Source organism: Monopterus albus, unplaced genomic scaffold, assembly GCF_001952655.1.
Source record: "Monopterus albus unplaced genomic scaffold, M_albus_1.0 scaffold60.1, whole genome shotgun sequence".
In the NCBI taxonomy this organism is placed as follows: domain Eukaryota; kingdom Metazoa; phylum Chordata; class Actinopteri; order Synbranchiformes; family Synbranchidae; genus Monopterus; species Monopterus albus.
The window spans coordinates 705,282-723,642 of record NW_018127940.1 but is presented as its reverse complement, the minus strand read 5'-3'; the positions used below and the strand labels follow the sequence as shown (position 1 = coordinate 723,642).

The 18,361-nt window shown below is 38.5% G+C and overlaps 1 protein-coding gene across 6 annotated transcripts in view; it reads left to right on the top strand.

The window, feature by feature from the left end:
- Positions 1-7,848: 7,848 nt before the first annotated feature.
- The window catches only part of eys (eyes shut homolog), a 166,498-nt gene continuing 155,985 nt past the window's right edge, over positions 7,849-18,361 (top strand). For 5 of the 6 annotated variants that reach the window (XR_002275188.1, XM_020603097.1, XM_020603099.1 and 2 more), the window contains exons 1-3: positions 7,850-8,052; positions 15,609-16,476; positions 16,969-17,085. Coding sequence is in view for 5 of the 6 variants with exons in the window: in XM_020603097.1 (XP_020458753.1) it covers positions 15,732-16,476; positions 16,969-17,085 (862 nt within the window). In the remaining variant the exon portion in view is untranslated. Of the gene's footprint in view, positions 8,053-15,608; positions 16,477-16,968; positions 17,086-18,361 lie in introns of all 6 variants that reach the window. The other variant, XM_020603096.1, reaches the window with a different exon arrangement.

The window sequence follows — 18,361 nt, the reverse complement described above, 5'->3', positions numbered from 1 at the left end:
TACCATAACTGAAGTGTTAAAAAGGCATGTTGTGGTTTAACAGGCAGTTGTGTGCCAAACTACTACTTGGCCAAAACACAAGAGTGGTATCAACTCTTGGCATGCAAAGGAATTAGCATATTTCCCTAAAAGACTATTATTAATTGAATGACTAATGAATTGACTTTGATGAAAAAAAACGTCATTGCCTCTGTGCTTAGCAATGAACTGGCTATTAAAAGGCCATCAGAGTCTTTGGAGTCAGGTGTGAGAAATCTTTGATTATCATTTAAATTATCAGCTAATAAACACCATCTGTCTCACCTTCTTTAAATTTGAACATATTGTTGTCACACATTTGTCCATACCAGCAGCAGTATAAGGATGCAGCACATAAAATCAAAATAGCTGTCACAACAGAAGTAAAATTTTACTGCTGTTGTTACCCATCAAAGAGAAAACCATGGACTCTGAGATCATTGACCTCTTAGGTGTCATTGGCTACAGAGATATGCTCTGTCCGACTTGATTCATGCTCTGGCCACTCTGAGTCATGGCTACTCCCCATCCAATTACCATCCCATAATATATCAAGGGAATTACAGCAACACTGAGCAAAGTCAGAAGTGACTTGAAGACTCCTGTGGGCAATGGACAGTAGTGGCATTTGGTTCAGATCACACCACAAGTGTAATGATTGAGTTGGAGCGTGGCCAGGTCCAAAGTAGGAAATGTTTGATTCTTCCCCCCCGCTCCTATGGCCACAACTTGGCTTATTTTAATAGAGAGAAAGGGGGGAAAATCTATTTCATCATTAATTAAGAGGGAAAAAAGGGAGTTCATCAACTGCAGGCTCTCAGAAACTGTTCTCTGTAGTAACAGGTTATGTGAATTAATATTCAAGTGATTCTGAACTTGAATTTGGCATATTAGATTTGCAGGTCCAGATAAATGTGTCAGGGATAAATTGCATATGGAATTTATGTAACATTTCATTTCAAAGGTAAAATTTATTTCATTTTGTACAGTACATCTGAGGAGAGACAGAGATTTCTTGACAGATCTGAAAGAAGTTTTCAGAGTATGCTCCAGATAATAAATTTGAAAACTAATGTTATTTAAGTATCATGGGCTATATTTTCTATATTCAGCTACAGTTTGATCTCAGGTGTTAACGGTTGGATGTGTAACTGCCTCTTGCTGTCTGACTGAAGTGAACGTTTGATCCTTTGTATGAACTGTCAGGATTAACTGCCATTTTCCATCAACTTTTCCCATCCTGCTATCAAACTGACGCTTAACCAAAAAAGTTAAATATTCCCAGAATCCTTCACTTACAAGTGAACCTAAATGCAAAATAACATTAAATAAAGAGGAATAAATGATCTTGTGACAGCCGACAGCAAACACTGTACCTCATGATAACGACATGGAAGTTTGGAAGTTGAAAACTCCAGGCGTACTTCTATGAGTTAGACTGCAGTGCAGAAGGAAATGTGCAAAGGCAGAAGGCAGAGAGAATAACCCCTGGAGCAACAGCGGATGGAGCTACTGTCCCAGTGAGAATTCAGTCCCAGAGCTGGTTTGGGGTCATGGCTGACTGCTGGCATGCTGCTTCTGTTACACTGAATTCCATTAAAGAAAGTGTTTTATCTGAAAACCAAAGCTGAAGCCGAAACTAAACAAAAAATAAGCTAAAGTTGCAGCCACAAAAGGTTGTTTTTCCAATTTGCAATTGTAAGGAATGTATTTCTATATTGTTTAATTAAAGCCCAGATAAGAACCAACATCACACAGACATTTGATTCAGTTGTACAATGAGCAGATACTGGCACTGTATATCTAGACAGCTGGGGTTCACTACAGAAGGGAATGAAGCACAGGCTTTTTTCCATCCCCCATTCATAATCAATTATTGTGCTACCATTGCTCATCTTGCTATTATTATTTGGATTAGAAGGTTTATTTTATATTATTTCTACACTCTTATCTGAGTAGGAAACAAGTCAACTAGATTGCAGTATCTTCTCTGTGTGTGTCACAGGGCTTGGCTCCAAATGACTGGGTAGATGAAGCCATGGAGTGACTTTGAGGATGCAGCCAGAAAGCACACCAGTACAGACAGGTAGTGACACGTCTACTTCCCAGCATGGACTGAGACTTTCATGTATGTACAGAGCTCAGTAACTCATCTATCTGGTGCTTTTTATGTTTTGCCGACTTTGAGGATTTCACATGGCTCTCTTAGGACACTACAAAGTTTGATACTTGTAATATGAAGCCTCTCACTCAGTAGCTTTCCTTAAACTAGCGTGAAATCCACCAGCCGGCTTGCTGAATAAAGTTTGTGAAAACAAGTTTTTGTTGAAGTGTTTTGGAATATTACATGTCACAGTCTATTTATGGCCACAGCAGTCGAATCTCTAACTACTGTATATCTCCCTTCTCCTAATGTGGAATTTAAGGTAACCTATTTTCTCTTTTCAAAATACAGCTAGAGCCTAAAAGCTGCTTTAGCATTTATTTCCGGTCTCACACAAACAACTCAAAATAAGCATTTCGTTATTCCCTAGTAGAGAGTCTGACAATATTGTGTGCATCTGTAAAAATTCTGTACTCAGCATAAAGAAAGCGATTCAGTTTAAAGACCGGGTGGACTGAGTGAACTTTGGTATGTCATGTCAATTTCTACTTCGATGGCTGCAACAGAATTTTGATAATGTTGTCATGGAAACGAGCTATTGAAAAATAAGTGGGTGATATGAGCTCTTCCTTGTAGAAATGCAATGTGATGTCATGCCTAAAAATTCACAGTCTAGAAAACTAAAGTGGTTGTTTTTAAAAATGTATGAGCAGCAGGTACATGAATCTGTTCTTTGAGAGTTTTTATTACAGAAAGAAAGTGGAGAATCATAGTGAATCCAGCTTTATGTAAGTGCTGTAACCTTCCATCCACTGTGCAGCAGGACCATAGTTGACATTTGATCCCTGCGCTGACTAGTCTTGTTTTACTAGCTCTAAATAAACTGAACTATGAGCATTGATTTTACTGTCACATTCTCAAAGCTATGTGACAGGGCTGTGGTTTGCTGGAAACATAATCCTTAATGTGTTCATTACGCTGCATTTGATTAGATTTTTATAGGTTGTTTTTATCAGTCACACAAACATATACAATATGCTGATAAATGCATTTGCTGACTTCCAGCTCAGTCGGCATCAGTTACAGCTAGATAAGACAGAATTGTGTTTTTCATATTAAATGTTATGAGCATTTGGCTGAGCAAATCAGGCATAGTATCAGTCTGTGATGGTTTTCTGTGTGCTTTGTTTGTTTGTTGTTGTCTTTTAACATGAATTTTGTGAACTTTAGCTTCCTGACATTTAGCTTCTGTTGCAGCAAGATGTGTTAAATTAAGGAAAAAACAAGTTTGGGGTCCTGTTAAGTTGTTGCTTTATGCTGCTCAAAGATCCTAATCTAAATGCAAAACTTCACTGAGAACAATACAAAAAAGCAAAGACTTAAAGAGCCATATTGCCCCAAAACATATGAATATAATTTCCATAACATATATATTTAAATGTCTGGCCCTTTGGTATTTTCACTATAGACTTTCTTTAAACTGCCTAAAAATAAATTCAAAGGCAGATAAACAGATTTGTTTTTATTAAAGTGTTCTAATCAACTGTGGCATCAATTTAAACATTCTTAACACAAACTGTTTCAGAGTGTAACCACTGATTATGTGACTGAAACCACTCTCTGTGGAAATATGTTTTGTCCCTTAACTCACTTGCCTCATAAACATTTTTAGAGAACCTGAAATCACACTAATACAGTACAGTATGTGACACAGCAGGCATTTGATGGTACTGTTAAAAGAGAATATCATTGCTTAAGGCAAGGTGATGGGGATAATCATCTACCATCCTTTATGTTTAATATTTAAATCCCAGAGGTGAGTTATGTCCTTGTTTCAAACGCCCTCTCTACTCTGTCTACTCAGTCCAGAGGCATGTGTGATCTGCAGTCACAGTTCATGTTTTCCAATGCAACTATGATGGACTGCTATTAAAATGAAATGAAAATCAAAAATTTGTAAATGCTATGATACACAGACAACATTTTGATGCAATCTTTCAGCAGAAATTTCCAAGATAATGATGTAGTTTGTTCATAAGTTTGATATTGCCCACTTATATGGAGCATACATTTTGTCCTTTTACCAATGACTCTTAGGGCAACATCTCTGTGGTGTCTGCAATTATATGTGTTTGCTGTGGCGGTTAAGATTTTTCTTAACTGTGTAAACGAATTCACTTCCCTTCTTTTGCAACAATTATTGACTTAACCTGTTTTCTTTTCCCAAATCTAATGGGAATAGATTATTTTAGCTTAATTTGGGGAACTGCATGATAATATATTGCATTTGTACTAAATGAGCATATGCTACATACTGTATAATACAACAGCATTTACCCCAGAGCTCTGCAGCATGCAGTTAGGAGAGGGAGAAAGGTCACACCACTGCCACATGTAAATGCTGATTAATCACTGTGACTGTCCTGAAAATTTGGGAATTACTTTATTTCCATCACCTTAAACATTTAAATCCTAGACCACTACAACCTGGCATTTGGCCTCTGAGCCAGTCATTAATTTCTAAATGTTTTTCTGTGACATTTGAATAATGTCTGTCTGTATTCATTATTTTCACCTTTCTGGGTCTATTTTCATATTTGATATTCTGGGCTGGAATTTCTTAAAGTGCCAGCTGTTTGACTATGTTTCTGCATTTGCACTGCTTGTTAAAGTTAATAGCTGACAATATTGGCAGTATTATTTGAAACTGAATTTCATATTTTCACCCATTTACATTACAAACAAGCCACAACGTAGACATAAAATGTATGAATCTCTGAATGTCAATCCTCAGTTCTTATACTCCAGAGATACTGGATTGACAGCACACTGCAGCATCACTCACTATATTCTGTTTAGTGAACACTGTGTGCTCCTGAGTTCATAACTCAGCCGGCAAGATCTTGTGCAACAATCTAATTATATCTGTATTCAAGGGGGATCCGAGTATTTCTCAGTGGGCTCCATGCAGCTGACTGTGTGCATAACTGTGGGCTTGATTAACAAGTTGTTGAGTCAGCACATACTGTAGTAAAGTGTTTTATGCCCACAGACTTTTGAACCTATGGCAATGTGCTAAAAAAGTACCAGAAGTTACTGCTGATCACTTATTGTTGATTCCTGTTCCAACTACATGTGAAATTTTATTTAATTATGTTCAAGTTTTTGTCACTTTAAACACATCCACTCATACATTCAGCTCCCTGCAGTTCATGGGTTGGTTGGCATCATAACAAATGTTTAAAATATTATCCATGATTTCCTGAGTTAATGATAGAAATACTGCATCTTGGATGAAACATACATAAATGTACATAAAACCTATCTCCATCTCAGTATTTTAATACAACTGGTGATTGAATCATAATATTTTGTGGAGTACAGTAGAGGGTTTTGATACAATTTTTTTCATTTCTTGTTTGGTGATAATGAGATTTTAGGAAATAGAGACAATGCAGGATGCCTGATGCAGTCACAGAATGTGCTCATGTTATGGTTTTATTTTTTTCAAATGCATACATTACATAGGTTCTATGCTCATTTTGGACCATTGTTTTCAAGTGACCAAATTTAGAAACTGGGGTTCTGAGGTAAAACAAATTCCTCACCTGAGAGCTCACAGCACAGTATAAATTCCAGCCACGGACTTGGCACAGTACAGGAAGATATGGAATGATGAGAATAGTTTGCAGAACTATATAGATAAATGCTTGCTTTTTTCTGTTATACATCCTCATAAAAACCACTGAAGGTCAATATTTCTATATCTAATGAAGATACCTAAAGCTGCCAGAAATATGGCCAATGCTATAAGCAAAAGGGCAGCTCGTTAATCTAGTCACAGTGGGGAAGCAAACCAAATTCGAGAACTTAAATGTCTTTCACCAGGATAAGCATAGGAGATAGAATATGTCAACTCCTAAGGTCAGGCAGGTGCCTCACACTGATGTATTCTGATAAGAGCAATCATTTTAAAATTGATCCAGAATTTACTTGAAACTGACAAATGGCAAGTGCATTATTTGCAGAGCTTGCAGGGCAGAAGCTGGTAGAGGGCAGACTGAGCACAGAGTATAAACCACAGAGGCAACTAGATATGTAAAAAATGAAAGGTGTGCTGTGAACAAACAATCAAAAAACGTAAGGTGTAACAGAAGGCACTGACCTTTATAAAAACATCTGTCATCTCACTCTATTTCTCAACTGGTTAAAGGCTTAAAGGTGCTTTGGACATGAGCCCATATTTTTTTTTATTGTAGGAAATGACATGGGAAAATGTTTAAACATGAATTCTGATGTGTTTCTGTGAAAATATTTTAGTTTTTACAATATAAAAAAATGAATCCATGGTGCTTGTAATTGCCCTTGTATGCATTTACTGTAGGGTTATTATGAATCCAGCTCCCATACAATGTGCAACTGCTTCCTTCTGCTTGAAACGTAAAAGAAAAGACTGACCATCTTCATGGATGATGTCAGTGAAACCTTGATGCCACTTCAAATTAAGCTGAAAGACATCTCTCTCTGATCGAGACACACTGGTACATTTTGTGCACAGACACTGGTAGCGGTCCACCAGGATCCCTGGCCAGCTGGAGGAATCTGGGAATGTAAATGACCAACAGTCTCTTCTCCCTCTGCAACTACTGCCGAAGTACCCTGGAGCAAGGCGCTTAACCCCTACTGTTGCTCAGCAACCACCAGCCCAAGGCTGATGGCACAGTACAGCTCTGTGTGGATGGAGCTGTACTGTGAATGGGATGTAGGTCACTGCAAAAAAAGAAGAAGATCATACACGAGCTGTCAAAACATTCCCAGAGCACATAAACATTAAATATGATGTAAACACAATAGCTCTATGGAATCACCCCGTTGCTGCCTGTGTGACTGTTTGTCTCCATGTGTGTTTGTAGAAAAGGGAAGATGTAAAAAAAAAAAAAAAGCCAATTGTGAAATTGTGCCATTATTAAATGTTGTCTTCTGATCCAAACCACATTAAATGATAAGTAATACTGCTTTTTTTATTTTTTGCAAATATGCTTATTACTGTAGCTTAAAACATTAAGTGAGCTTTACAACATGCCAGTAAGCATTTTTTTTTTTAATCTTTGGACATGCTGCAGGCTTCCAGTCTTTTTAAGGCTAAGCTAACCAGCTGCTGGCTGTATCTTCATGTTTACAGACATGTTTGTCAGTCCCTATCAGTCCTCTCATCTAACACTCAATAAGAATTCAAATAAATGCATCTCCTCAAATGTCTGAACTATTCCTTTAATCCAGTCTAGTAGCATGTGTTGTTCAAGTGTCACAATAGCTGCATTAGTGTAATCTTCATCTAATTCATCTAATTATGAGCCCAAGCAACTGAGATAGCTCACACATTGCAAATGGTATTACACTAATGTGTATTTGCTAGGCAATGCATGAAATAGCTATTAATTCATTCAATTCACTGGCTATATCGTTTATGGGGTCTTAGTTTTTTTTTTATTATTATTAAATGTGTTTCCGAATCCAGATCTGCCATGGTCCAATTATAGTCAGGCTATTAGACAGTCCAGTCAATTTTGTTTTTTAATGTTTTCACCCCACAGGTGCTATATATACAATCAGTTTCATTTACTGAGAGAGCTTCAGCTGTTTACACCAGAAAATGACTCTGCTTGGCTAATGAATATTTCGTTAGGCCTAATTAAATAATCAATCAGTCAGGCTGTATCCCCGCCCTGTCCTGCCCCCGAGGTCTAACTCCTCTGAAGACAGGCGCACCTCCAGCCCTCGGCGTCTGATCACGTTTTCTGAGCAATATGTTTCCTCATCTGTGCGCTTAGGCGGCTCAGCTGTCAAATCCCCAGGGGAGGGAGACGCATCAACTTTGTAAAAGCAGCTCTTCAAAACGACGGGGGCGGAACACCTTTTCAACTTTAATGGTGAGCACGCATCCTACCAGCAGCACACGATGTAACCTTCCAGTAAGTGTCCGTCAGCAGAGACGTGTTGTGCCGTTCTGCAGGCAGCAGCAGATGGGCCGTGCGCGCACTCTGCTAGTCAGATTACCCGTCCAGAGGAAATCCTGGGCCTAGCGTTTACAGAATGGGGGCAGAGAGACGCGTCAGCTGAGTTTAATGTTAATCTGTTTTTTTTTATGCAGACTCTTTGGCTGCAGGCCTGCCTTTTAAATGTGTGAGCAGCAGCGTGCTCGCCAGTTTATGACAGATTCACCCTCACTGTGACAGACAGGCCCGAGCAAGCGGGCTGCTTCAGAATAAGTGATTAAAACTCCCATAGACGCTGATATGCAAATATACCCGGTAAGACAATTTAAGTGAAAGACCCGTCTGCTCTACAGTTTTATCCTGACATAGGATAAATACAGTAACACGAGGGGGAAAAAAAATAAGATCACCAAAGAGTCACTACTGAATTGGATGATAGAAGGTCAGGAGTGCCTGGATGAATTAGACAGCCTTAGTCTCCGGCCCAAGATGATCACAAATCAAATGTATATTTACATAACATTATCTATGATGATGCTATTTGGGCTCAACAGAGAGACATGACCTACTTGTGTTAACATATGAAAAGGAGAATCATTTTCCCTTTTTCTGTAGTTAGGCTGAAATATGTATTCATGTCATTTGGAGCAGTTATAGTTTGAAAATGAATTCAAGTACAGTGAGAGCACACAGAACAAACATTTTCAACAATTAAAAAAAAAAGCTTTGAGATTTGAAAATATACAGATAAAGTGCCAAGCCACTTTATTAGGTACACCTACACACTTCCACCTTAACATCGGTGTTTATGAAGCTCAAAATGTTTCATAAATTCAACTATTTGTTTACTATTGAGGTCATATTTAATCGTCGTGTTGTACTGGACCACACACATTCTAGTAAGAGGTGTCTATATATTTCTGTCCTCCCCAGCTACATACATAAGAGGGTCAGAATATTAGGAACACCTCTAAGTATAATGTAGTGCAGTACAACACCACCTTTAACTAATTAAATTTATACATTTATGACAGTTACACCAAAAGCTGAAACATTGGAACTGCATACAGTTGTACAGGTGTACCTAATAAAGTGGCCTGTGTGTGTGTACAGTACATTAGGTCTGTAAGGAATAAAGTTATTGAAATCTGCATCATAACATTCATAGTGATGGTGTGTTAAGGGATACATACTGTACAGATTTTTTTTTTTTAATCAGGAAAGTGCAGTAGTTATGGAAATCATTCAGAAATTTCCTGGCTTGCAGTCTCAAATCTGTCAAAAAGAATTGGGGGATCTAAATGTGAATCTGGATCTGCACCAAAGAATAATCACTTGTTCTTTGGCTGGTCTGCCAAACCTTCCACCAGATGTAGCTGCAGGTTTTTGAGAAAGCCTTGGAAATAAATATATGGGGCTACAAACTTCATCAAAGATGACAAAGGTCATCAATAGAGACCCCAGATACTCTCTTTTTTCCCCATCCATGACAATGTGATGTACTGTAGCTCTTACTCTATATGCCATACCCATGCACTTTTATATCTGGTGGTGGATCAAAATTCTGAATTGTATGCCTTTGAAGAGAACGGCAATAATTTCCAATAATTTCTAAACCATAAAAAACTTGTAATTTGTACAAGGTTGAAAATAACATTTCCTATCATTAATATGTAGCTCTTGTTTGACTTTGTACAGTACAGATCTGTTTAGAATATCGGATTTAGCAGGTGAAGACCTCATGTTGGTTTGCTTAGCTCCATTAGTGCAGAGTTTTGGTTCATACAAAAGCAAAAGAAGTTAAAAATCTCAGCAAAAGACTAAGTGCACTCGAACTGTGAAGGGTTACGAGTCTGCATGACTCAGATGAACTAACCTGCTTTAACCATAACTCCAGCAACCACACCTGTTAACACCAAGGTGCAGTGTTAACGAGCATAAAAATGTAATTCACACACTGACCTTCTCCCTATTGTGAGAAAATCGTAAAGCAATCAGAACCGTGCTTTGCTTTGCTTTGCCTCCTTTATGCAATGCTCTTAAGACTCGATGTGTCTGAAACAGTACTATACCACAATTCCCCTAAGCACTGCACAAGTGTTATAAACAAACAAAGACACACAGCTTTGCCTTATTGAGGTTCTCCTCCAGAGCACCGAATAAACAGGAAACACTACAGACTATTGTACAGGGAGGTGGGGGTGGAGGGTGGTGACAGATGAAGGTATTGCTTCAAACAAAAATAAGCAGTTCATAGAGGTGAAGTCATGCTGTCAAAGCTGTGCTGCTGCTGGCTCAGGTCCAGTTTAACCCATGGTTGTACCTTCTTTGTGGTATTATGGTCTTGGAAACATCCTACAGTTGCACCTTGCATAAATAGAGAACAAAGAAAAAAACAAACGGTTTAGTTTATGTTTGTCTAGGTAGACGTGTTAACTGTAACATGCTCGTGTAGCTATTTTCACATGTAATGCAAAAGATGATTTTCTTTTTACCGTTACCCACAAAGTTATTGTGTTCAGTTCATTAAATGGTTCAGAAATTTGAATTAAAATAGGTTTTGCCATTGGCATCAATTACTGCATTTATTAATGAAGGAAAATTGGCGTGGGGGTTTGGTTTTCAAGGTTGTAGAGCTGGGGTGCTCATCGGCGGTAAAACAGATTAGTGATCATTCAGGTAACTACCCAGGGAGAACAAGTGATCAGTCCGGCAGCAGCTGTGGTCAGCTGGTGTTTGGCTAATCAGTCCTCCAGTGGCTCCACGTTGTCATCGGCGCTGTTTCAGTGGCATTCTGCTGCTGATAGGTTTTTCTATAGGTTTGAAATTTAGCTGGAGGATAATGAGAGTTCTAATATTTAGAGTGATCAAACAACAATTATGTGTCTGGTCCATCATCATAAATCGTGGAGCTGAATCGATTTTGATTTGTAAATATGTTTCGAAATGTCTATGTTCCAACACACTTAATGATTGTGACAGTTGACCTCTGTCTGCTCTGAAATGGGACATTAGCTACCGTACCAAATCCCTCATCAGTCTTGCCAGAAATAGACAGTTTAACAGACGGAGTAATCAGCTTTATGCCTGTTACAGTAAAGGCTGCGTCTCTGCTTTTCAGCAGCTTTCTCATGTAACATAACTTTAGAAAAATGTTAGATTTTTCACAGAGAATAGATTTGGCTTTTTGATTCGATTAGCATGCTGGTACGAAATAATCCTCCTGCTCTGCCAAATTTCTGACGAGTTTACAAAAAGACCATGGACTCTGTGGTCATAATGTTCTTCTACCTCATACCTCAGTCACCTGCAGTGATAACTGGAGGCATGGTTTGTTCTTGCCTTTTGATTTAACCATTTTAGTAGCTTCGTTTAGGTCAAGAGATTTGTAAAGGATCCTTTCTTTGTTGATGTCCCTGAGCAGTATGTAATAATAGAAGAGCAGCAGATTTAATCAATGAGGTATACAACTTGAATTGATATTTTTTATTCTACTTTATTTAACATAACCTTGCAAGAAGTAATCCCCAGTCCCTGTGTAGCCAAACAAAAGTACAGAACGCTCACAATGCAACACAATAGCAAACACCAGCAGCATTCAGCCACTGCAGCTGTCAGGGTCTGAAGTTCTGAATCAAGGAAATCATAATGAGAAATTACCATATACAAGGAGGCTTGCACTATTTATCTCAACAGTGTTTATCTCAACTTACACCTGGGTGTCCTCATTCTCGCATAAGTGCCATTATACTGTAACTGGCAATTGCGCCTTACTCACTAGCCAACATTTTCATCACTCTCTGTGCATCGCGCTGATGGCTTAATGAGCCAAACTTTGCTACTTGTGTAGAAAAAATGTAAATTTTCTCATTAGATGACAAGTTAGCAAATGTTTTCAGATGTGGCCTAGTTTATGATCAAATTGTACCGTGAGTTTGTAATGCGAAATGGCCCATTTAGGGCCACAACCAACAATAATTGTAATTATTGAATAATCAGCTAATTTTACTCAATAAATGATTTATTGTTTACTCTCCAAATGCCTTCACAACTTTCCAGCACCAAAGTTGACAGATCTCGATCACTTGTTTAGTCCAAATTACAGTGCAAAAGTACAAAGATGTTCAGTTTACTTTCATGGAGCACTAAGAAAATGACCAAATGTTCCAAATACCACATTTGAGACACTGAACCAAATAATTCCTGCTTTAAAAATGACAGTTAATGGATGATCAAATATTTAGCAGGTTCATTTTCTGTTGGCTGCCTGATGAAATAAGTTGCCAAGTATTTCAGCCATTGCAACCTGTTTTATGCCATATGAGAGACGATTAATGACATGTATGCCTACAAGTTGTGATTTATGATCAGTTGTTGAGTCCTCCTATTTCCTTGCTTAGTCATCAGCCAAGGGAGGATTTACATAGCTCCCTCAATCCATTGCCCTCTGCACACCTGCATGAGTGGCATCCTAAAGTTGTGGTTTGACTAAGCTATAATGAAAGGAGGAGGCAGCGGGAGACAATTAGTTGACCCTGACATGCATGACCTTACTTCTGACCCAGTGGCCCCTATTACTTGAACCTCTTCTGTGTGTATCCCACTGATCAATACCTTAAATGCATATTAATATTCCAGCAGACCTTGTCATCAGTTTGTTTAAATGGAGGCAGTATAAACCTCTCTAATATTATGAATTAGTTCTGAATGTAATTCAGATGAAATTGACTTTGAAACATTACACAAGATGGATGAATGTGCTTTAGGGTCTGAATTGCACTCATCAAACAGCCTTTAAATATCTCACTTTACACTGTACTCAAGACAAATTACCAATAGTGCATTAAAGGTTATTGTGAAAATTCAGTATTACTATCAAATGTATTTACTAAATGGACCACTAGGCTGTGCTTGTTGCTTCTTTGCTGAATTTTTATGGAAACAGGAAAAAAACTGACAGTATAAGAAGTATTATTATAATGTTTTTTTGTCCCTTTAACTTTGATTTATTATACATGCTGCTTATTGAAGTTGCCAGTTTGCTGTCATATGATAATATTCTGTTTCTTTTCTCCAGGCTGTCACTCTACTGTAAGTGTACTGTAGTATTATATGCTATTATGGACTGCATTATTGAATTGTATAGAAAAGTCCACTTTCTGTAAGCAGAATCAAAAATGACCTCAAATTATAGGTGATAGATCAGTCACGACTGCTGCTACTACAATACTACCCATATGATACTTACTGGCCATTTTATTGATGATTTTGCACTTGGTTGTAACATTTTATCCTGTCGGTTTGTAAGTCATCATTATTGCTGTCTATCTTGGCCAGGACATTTAGTTGGACATTTATTTAAATGGGTTTAAATTAAGAGAGGCTTTCTGGATTGTGCTTACAATGGCAGATTCAGAGTTATTGATCCCCCCGCTGGAGGGCAATACAATAATCTGTGAACACAACACATGCTGTGTATACACGCTATACCCTCCATGCGGGAGGGGGGGGGGGCACATTACCTATTACAGGACTCTATATTTTTTGGTGTCCTTGGAGATGGCTCTGTATTACTCTTATTGTATGTTCGGGGTTGCTACCTCCGCCAAGGGCAGGGGTTATGTTTCCACCAGTGTTTGTTTGATTGTTGACATCATAACTCAAAAGGTACTGAACAGATTTGAATGGTATTTTATGAATAGGTAGGGTTTGGCCCACGGAACAATTGATTTAGATTTAGGTGCTGATCTGTGTCATAATTTGGATACAGGAATATTTTAAAAGATTATTCACTATTGTGAGTGTCGGAAAGGCTGTTGACTCTATATGAGCCTCCTTGTGGCCAAAGTGCACAGCTGTGCTGCTGAGCGCTGTGAACACATACTGTGCAGAGACAAATCCGTGGGTTAGTGACAGCTGCCTGTTCATTGTCAATGGAAACCGAGCACTGCCACTCAGTGCACCCTGCTGTGTGAGACAGGGGATGACTGTGATGTAATGTTTTTCTTGAATAACTTTCAACCTAATAATGATATCGGTGTCATTTTAAATGCCAGCAGTGGGTTTTCATGGTCAAGTAATTGCATTATAAGGAACTATTGCTTTTATGAGTGCCGTCTAGTTGTTTCATGTTGCAGAATAAACCTGGGACAGATCAGATGCTTCCCTGATTATGCTGTGTGATGATTATGAATCTTTTTATTGCCTTGTCAATTATCATTCTCAGTTTTGTATATTGAAGGGATGATGTCTGTGGTTTCAAGATTAGGTTAAAAATAACATAACATTTTTATCAATATGCATAAAGCCATTAAGGAGATTCTTTTTTTGTTTGTTTACACTGCAGCTTTTTTCCTTTCGTTGTACAGGGTCTTATTGTGCTTTCACATACAGTGGTGTTATGTGCTTCTTCACTGATTAACTTAGATTAACTGACAAATTTGGCCATATCTGTTGTTAACATGCTCCTTTGGGGTTAGACTGGTACAGTACAGTGGGTGGTTGGTGCTTTTTCACCAAAAACAAGACTTACAGTGACAGGTTATAATGTATAGGCAAGGAATCAAAACACTCGAAAGAGCTGAGATGATAATACTCTGCAGGCTGAGAATCACTACGAGCAGCTACTTTTACATTGGATATGGTGCTTTGATTCATTGCTAATATGAAATACTGATAAAGTTAAATCAAAAACCAATAACTAAACTACGAGTGCTATTTATTATTCTACTGTGCTTAGTAATGAATATCCTGCAAAAACTACAAGCCTAGTCCAATTACAGATCCCCCCCCCCTTCATTTAAATTTTAATTTAATTTTTCTTTACTTCAGGAATCAGGTGACAGGGCAGCTTTTGGATTTGTTCAGTGAAACACAATAGTCAACCTCATCTCATGTAAATGAGGTCTTTGGGGTGCCCACACAGTCTTCATGACAATACTTGGCAATCTCATTCACTTTATCACTCTCCCTTCTATTGATATTGGTGTTCTATATTCAGCATTTTATTACTTATTGCCACGGGGTTAGTCATATCAGCCCTTGTGAGCTGATCAAGTAGCAGAGTTTTTCTCTTGCAGAAAGACTTCTCTACTTTGTTGTTTTATCTTGTGCATAAGGGCCTCAGGGAGAAAGACAATGCTGTCTGCTTTAACTCATCTCTCTGCCTGACACTGAGGTATCAGGCAGCGGCGAGGGAGAGACAATGCTTTATCTGACATTGTCACTCTCTGCAGAAACCTCAGAGAGGCCAAGGCTACTGTGACACACTTGGTGGTCAGAAGTGCTGCATATTATTATGACAGCTCTGCTAGACTTGCTGAAGCCACAAGTCTCTGTGTTAAAATGAAACAGTCTTTATGTGTGAGCTTTATGTCTGTTGTCTTGTTTTTCATCAGGTTGTAAGCTGTAAAAAAATAATATTAGAAGATTGTTTTTTTTTTCTACCTTTACCTTTTGCACATTATTAATCAAAACCTTTGTTTCCTTAGGTTATTATATGTGGAGCTCTTTGAACTCCGCAGACAACAAAGTATGACACAGCACCTTGGCTTCCATTCTTCAGATGACACACGTTAGGTTTGAAAGTCCCCTATTGGTAAAAGAGGGTAAACATGAGAGCATCTTTGCTTCACTTGACTGCTGCCCTTGTGGCTGTCCATGTGATCCACTGCCAAACAGTTTGCAACAGGCAATCTTCATCTGAATGGCACCTTAAACAACACACAGTCCAAATGAATTGGACTCTCAAAGGAAACATCTGTAGAAGCATTTCTGAGTGCTGGCATTCTCAGGGGGGAGATGAGTCAAGTGAGCACCCTTTCAGCCTCCCACAGATGTGCCCGCTACAGCTGCAACATGGAGACAAACTGCTGATGTCTGCTGATGAAACGCTGCAGTCATATGGCATCAGACTCCTCGGTGTTTCAGAAGACAGCTTTGAAAGCTGTTCCACAAATGGACAGATGAAAAATAACTTTCTTTTCCCCCACAATATAAATGAAAGCGAGGAAGTTGACGCCAAGTGGCTCGTCCCGGGTCGTCATTATTTCATCGCTCTGCATGAAGGAGACATGCAGCTGTGCAAGCTTGGCTTAAGGCTCAATGTGTCTGTTAAAACACAACTCTGTCGGGGCTCTCCTCTGCTTCGAATTTGTTCAGGGAACGGCATCTGTCAAACAGGCCCCTGGGAAGGTGCATACCGCTGCCGATGCCACCACCGCTACTCTGGGAGGTTTTGTGAAAAGTTTGATGCTTGTTTGGATAACCCTTGTGAAAGCAAAGGAATCTGTTTGAGCAATGGATCCACAGATCTGAGCCATAGAACATATACATGTCTGTGTCCTCTGCATTTTACAGGTAAGGGCAAAGATCAGTGATTCCATTTGTTAATTTCTAACTCTTTAAATTGGAGGTAGTTCAGAAACATCTAAAATTCACTTTTTTCCCTGTTGCACATTTAAATCACTAAAAATCAAGTGACCTTTGTTGTGCAGAGCTACTTCAGACAGAATTGTTCATAAGTGGTACGTAAGACATTAATTGAGACTAACTGAAACAACCTGTAAATAATTAAAATAACTTCTGAATTACATATTGAGTGGATACATAAAGTTGAATAAACCCCAACACTGAAATGAAATGCAGATAAAATTAATATTAAAACAGTTTGCATTCCAGTTGACTTCTTTCTTAATCTCCTTGATGCAAGCATGTGCTCTCCACAGCAGCATTATCTACAGTAACGATTAGCTTTCATGCTTTTGATTAGAAATTAAAATAAACACAAACTGGAATTTTTTAAAAAGTGCATCTCTGTTAAATAGTCAAGTGACTTTCCATTTGTTTTAGGGGTTAACTGCTCTGAACTTGTTGGGAAAGAAAACTGTGACAGAATTTGTGGAAATGGGACGTGCGTTCAAGTTTCGCCTATCTCCTTCAGATGCGTCTGTGATACAGGAGTCTCTGGTAAGCGGCTTTTATTCAGCTGGTTGTAGGTATAATATGCAGCGCCGTACGTAAATTGTTTGTCTGCCCCTATGTCAGTGAATGTTATCACACATTTTTGATCCTTGACATATGTTTTCCCTAATGCTGTATCCCAAAGGCAGTGAGAAGGATCTCGCCACATTCCAGTTCCAACTGTAGAACCGTGTCATTTGACTCGAAGGGGCCACTATCTTTGGAAAAGGTCAAAGCTGAAATCTACAAAAGCCATATATCTTATATAAAATTTCCTTATGGGCTTTAAACCTGATCCCACTTGATGTTATATTTGTCATCATAATATACTGTATGAAGCAGCCATTTTAAATCATATACCTCACCAGTGATGTGCAGCCTTAAAAAGCCTAATCTGTTGGCTAACTGAGCATGTCACAGTTGGTAAAAACAAAGCTTACAGCATTCAGTTAAAGATATAATTTATTCTATATTGTTTCTACTGTGTGTATTATATCAGAACATTGATACAGGGAACCCTCTGTGGGCCTGCTACAGTACAAAAAAAGTAAATTATGGCAAAAAGACACGATTTTTTTAATGTACACTGGTCAAAAAACCAGGAGCAGAATTGTTCACTTCATTTCTGTTTCTGATTAAATTTTACTAAATTTATATACATCCCTGTGTAATGCTGAAGGTTTTGGTGGTCTGTTCGGCTTACAATATCCACTTTAGCCAAGTCAGTGCTAAAATATGCTAATACTGTCCCCGATGAGTCATTCATGAAAGAGAATTTGGCACAACAAACATTGTCTTTTTTTGCCTTGTAATTTATACAAAATACTGAAGGATCATGTACAGCGACTGGGTGGCACTCGTGAACTGGTGAGCTTGTTTATGAGACATTAACACTTCACTCATTATGTAGGTAATGAGACTCATTTGCTCCACTAATGTACAGTTAGGTTAATGGGTATCACACACAAATGGGTTACAAGACCTGGATTCTCCTCAGGCTGCCCTGGATATCACTGTCTGCTGCAGAAACGAGCCTGCATGAACTTTACAGAGTAAAAACTCCAGGTGGCTCTTCACATTGATTCATTGTGTTGTTTGGAGCACAGTTTGTCCTGGCAGCATTCTTGAAGTATCATAGCTTTTGCCTTGCGAGTCCAGCCTATGCATTCAGCTTATTATTTTGGAGATGCAGTTTCAAGGTTACTTCTGATGCTGTCTGGCATCCCTCTTTACAAGAGAAGACTAAAGCCATACAGTCAAAGAAAAACTTAATAGTTTAGTT